Source organism: Octodon degus, unplaced genomic scaffold (assembly GCF_000260255.1).
Source record: "Octodon degus isolate 3935 unplaced genomic scaffold, OctDeg1.0 scaffold00071, whole genome shotgun sequence".
Classification (NCBI taxonomy): Eukaryota; Metazoa; Chordata; class Mammalia; order Rodentia; family Octodontidae; genus Octodon; species Octodon degus.
This window is the reverse complement of record NW_004524647.1, coordinates 8,293,953-8,297,847: the sequence shown is the minus strand read 5'-3', so window position 1 is coordinate 8,297,847 and position 3,895 is coordinate 8,293,953. Positions and strand designations below refer to the sequence as shown.

Here is a 3,895-nt window from a genome sequence, read left to right as displayed (position 1 = left end):
TTTTTTTTTGAGGAACCAGGGATTGAACTCAAGACCTTGCGCTTACCAGGGAAGTGCTTATTCTACTGATCTATCACCCCAGCCCTCTTGATTTTTCTTTTTTTTTTAAATGTGTTTATTTTTTGTGTGTGTGTGGCCAGCTCAGCCCACCAGGGGGCGGGGCAGGCTGGCATGTGGTGCTGGGATTGAACCATGGTCCCTGTGCTTTGCTTAGCTTAGCTTATACTCAGTAGGTGCTTTAGACCACTGAGCCATCTCACCAGCCCCCCTCTTGTTTTTTTGTGAGACAGAATTTTTCAGTCTTGCTGTGTAGTTCAGAACTCAGCGTGTACCCCAGACACAGTAATCCTTCTGCCTCAGTCTTCTGAGAACTTAGATTATAGACATGCACCACTATACCCGGCAGGAATCATTTTTAATTACAAAAAAAATTTTAAGTTCACTTTTTTCATGCATTTAATGTCAGTACTCCTGCATGATAATGTTACACATCATCTTTGATTAGTCAAAATTAATATTTCTTTTTTTCTTTCTGTCTTTTTTTTTTTTTTTTTTTGGCAGAACCAAGGATTAAACTCAGACCCTTGCCCGTGCCAGGGAAGCGCTTATTCTACTGAGCCATCTCCCCGGCCCCAAAATTAATATTTCTGTTGGGCATGGTGATGCATGTTTGTCATCCCAGCTTAAAATAGGTCAGTTGTCTAATTCTAAAGATAATAAGACATATTTAACTCATACACATTCTGAATAACAAATGGCCTTACTACAGATGATGAATCATTGAATAAGTGAGCACACATGTTCATAAAGTAGTTAAGCTAAAAATGAGACTGAACTCTTTGTGAGAGGCTCCTATCTCGTACTCTGCTTTCCCAGAGTAGTGCTGCCTGTGGAGCTGCCAGAGGAGCAGACACCTCTGGCCCTGCCAGCAGAGACAATTGAGATGACTGGGGAATATCTTTGGACTTTGACACTAGTGAAATCTGTTGCAATTTAAGATTGTGGCCACTCTTATTAAACATGGTAGAGATAAAGTACGTACTAGAATAAGTATCTTTAATGAAACTGTTTTTGTTTTTTGGTTTGTTTTTTTTTTTGGCGGAACCGGGGATTGAACTCAGATCCTTGAGTTTGCCAGTCAAGCGCTTATCCTACTAAGCCATCTCCCGGCCCCGAAACTGTTACTTTAATCTGTGTTCATCAAATTTTTATCACTAGGCAAAAAATTTTCAGGAAGACCCATGTGTACTTTACTAACCAACAAGAGGTACGAGTTGCTGTATAACTGTGGGATTCAGCTTCTTCACATCAGGAGGCCTCTTGCTGCCTTCGAGTGTCTGATCGAAGCCGTTCAAGTTTACCATGCAAATCCTCGCTTGTGGTTACGGCTGGCTGAATGCTGCATCGCTGCCAATAAGGGGGTGAGTGCTGCTTGACCTGTGTTTTCTAACTATTTCTCCTTTCCACCATTTTCTTGCATGGAAAGCAAAAAATACTTGGGAACACTTAGGACTTCATTTTTGTTTTAACACTCATTGAATTGTATACTGTTTTTAATAATTGAGGGAAAATTTTAATTTCAAAAAGTCTTTTAACAGCCTGGTTCTTGGTCAGTATGATAGTTTGAAGAGTTGAAGCCAGTGAGAATGTTGTGGCTGCTGGGACAGCGATTTGCTGGCTGCTGGGATAAGGCCCATACACCTTCTGATGTGGGGACAGTGTGTACAGCAAGATGAGAGAAGGACTGATAATGGAGCGTGGAAACAACTGCATGATCTCTTTTTTTTTTAAATTTTTTTTTTTTTTATGTGTGTGTGGGGGGGGTGTCCAGCTCAGCCCACCAGGGGGCGGGGCTGGCTGACATGTGGTGCTGGGGGATTGAACCGTGGTCCCTGTGCTTTGCCAAGCTTTTTCCAAGTAGGTGCTTTAGACTAGTGAGCCATCTCACCAGCCCCAAAATACTCATTCTTTTGTTTTTTTTTTTTTGTGGAATCGGGGATTGAACTCAGGCCCCTGCGCTTGCCAGGCAAGCACTTACTCCACTGAGCCATCTCCCTGGCTTTCCCTTTTTTTTTTAATGCTTGGAGCTTTTACTTGTATTTCAGTAAAAGGCAATAAAGCACATGGATTACCAAGCTGTCTCTCTTAACACATTTTTCCCCAGTAGATAGGGGAATAAGCCAATTTACAGTTATTATTTCCTACAGTGGCAGTTGTTGGAAGCCTTTTGAATCTGGAGTTGAAAGGGTGTTACAATTTATGTTTAGATGTACCTCCCAAAGCTTTATGCAGCCATAGGTGGGGCTTTTTCAGAGGTGCCTAAATCTAGAGCATGTGACTGATTCATAGTGCAGTGTGAAGATTAAGGGTGCTAGGATTAAGGGTGGATAGCTATTAAATCAGTCCACTGACTGGTTTGGCAATGTCCTAATTCCAATAGACTGGGTACAATGTAAGGGACAGAAATAGGCTTCTCTTGTCCCTTTCTGGATTGCTTTTGCTATTTTCTGCTGCTGTGAATTGATTCTTCTCTGTATTGCCCCTCTGCCAAGCCACCCTGCCTCAAAAACCAGCAGTTAATGGACTGAAGCCTCTACAGACTGTGAGCTCAATAAGCTTTTTCCCCTTTCACTTTGAGTGTCAGGTATTTTCTCTCAGCAGCGAGCAAAACTGACAGAGGAGTCACTGGGACTTTGAGGAAGGACAAGATACACGATTATCAGATATATAATTTTGCTGTACATGTTATCCCATTTCCTATTCTCTTCTCCCTATGATCTCTGGGTCTGAAGATTTGCCTGAGGCTTGTCTGGCATACGTGCCATGGGTGATACAGGACGTTGAGATTCTTCCTGCTTGGCAGCGGTTTCTGAGAAGCAGCCTTTAAGAGCAAAGAGGTTGGGGCTGGCGAGATGGCTCAGTGGTCTAAAGCACCTACATGGAACAAGCTTGGCAAAGCACAAGGGACCACAGTTCAATCCCCCAGCACCACATGCCAGCCAGCCCCGCCCCCTGGAGGGCTGAGCTGGCCACACACACACAATAAATAAATAAATGTTAAAAAAAAAAAAAAAATTATTCTAAAAAAAAAGAGCAAAGAGGTTTAAAGGCCAGCCAGATAGCTCAGTGGACTAAAGCAGCAGTGACCGCAGTGCTCTGCTGGCCTCACCCCTGGGGCATGCTGAGATGGCGACTGAGACTGGTCTTGGTGGCGCATGCCTATAATTCCAGAGTTTGGGAGGCTGAAAATAGGAGGATCACTATAAGTCTGATCTGTGTAGTGAGACCTTGTGAGAGACCCTGTACTAAATACATTAAAGAAAGAAAAGATCAAAGAGGTGTTTGGGGTTTTTTTTTGGTTTTTTCAAAGAGATTTAAAGAAGTATATATGCCTGGCAGTGTTCATAACCAGTATTTAAGTAACTTGTGATATGAGTACACCAAGGGAAAAAGGTCCCTGGTGATGTATTTGATCTATGTAATTATATTTTGCTTTCTGTTTTATTTGTTTTGGTTTTTGAGACAGGGTCTTGTTATGTAGTCTAAACTGGCTTTGAACTGGGGATTTTCCTGCCTCAGCCTCAAAACTGCTGGGATTATAGAGATGTAGTACCATACCCAGCTGTATTTTCTTTTCTAAAGAGCTACTTTCTTTTATAAATTTGGAAGTGCTAGTATTTAGTGAATATACATTTATATTTATCTCTTCCTCTTGAATTGTTTCCTTAACCAAAATGTAGTGACCTGCTATGCCTCTTTTGATCAGTGTTAGATTGAAGTTCACTTTGCCTAATAATAAAGAGCTACTGGGGCCAGGGAAATGGCTCAATAGAATAAGCACTTGCCCGGCAAACGCAGTGGCCTGAGTTCAATCCCCGGTTCTGGAAAAAAAAAA

At 42.1% G+C, this 3,895-nt stretch overlaps 1 protein-coding gene across 1 annotated transcript in view; it reads left to right on the top strand.

Annotated features, from left to right (window-relative positions):
• Cnot10 (CCR4-NOT transcription complex subunit 10) overlaps positions 1-3,895 on the top strand; it is an 87,313-nt gene that overhangs the window by 41,823 nt on the left and 41,595 nt on the right. The window contains exon 9 of the mRNA XM_004635307.2: positions 1,219-1,421. Coding sequence (XP_004635364.1) covers positions 1,219-1,421 — 203 coding nt within the window. The remainder of the gene's footprint in view (positions 1-1,218; positions 1,422-3,895) is intronic.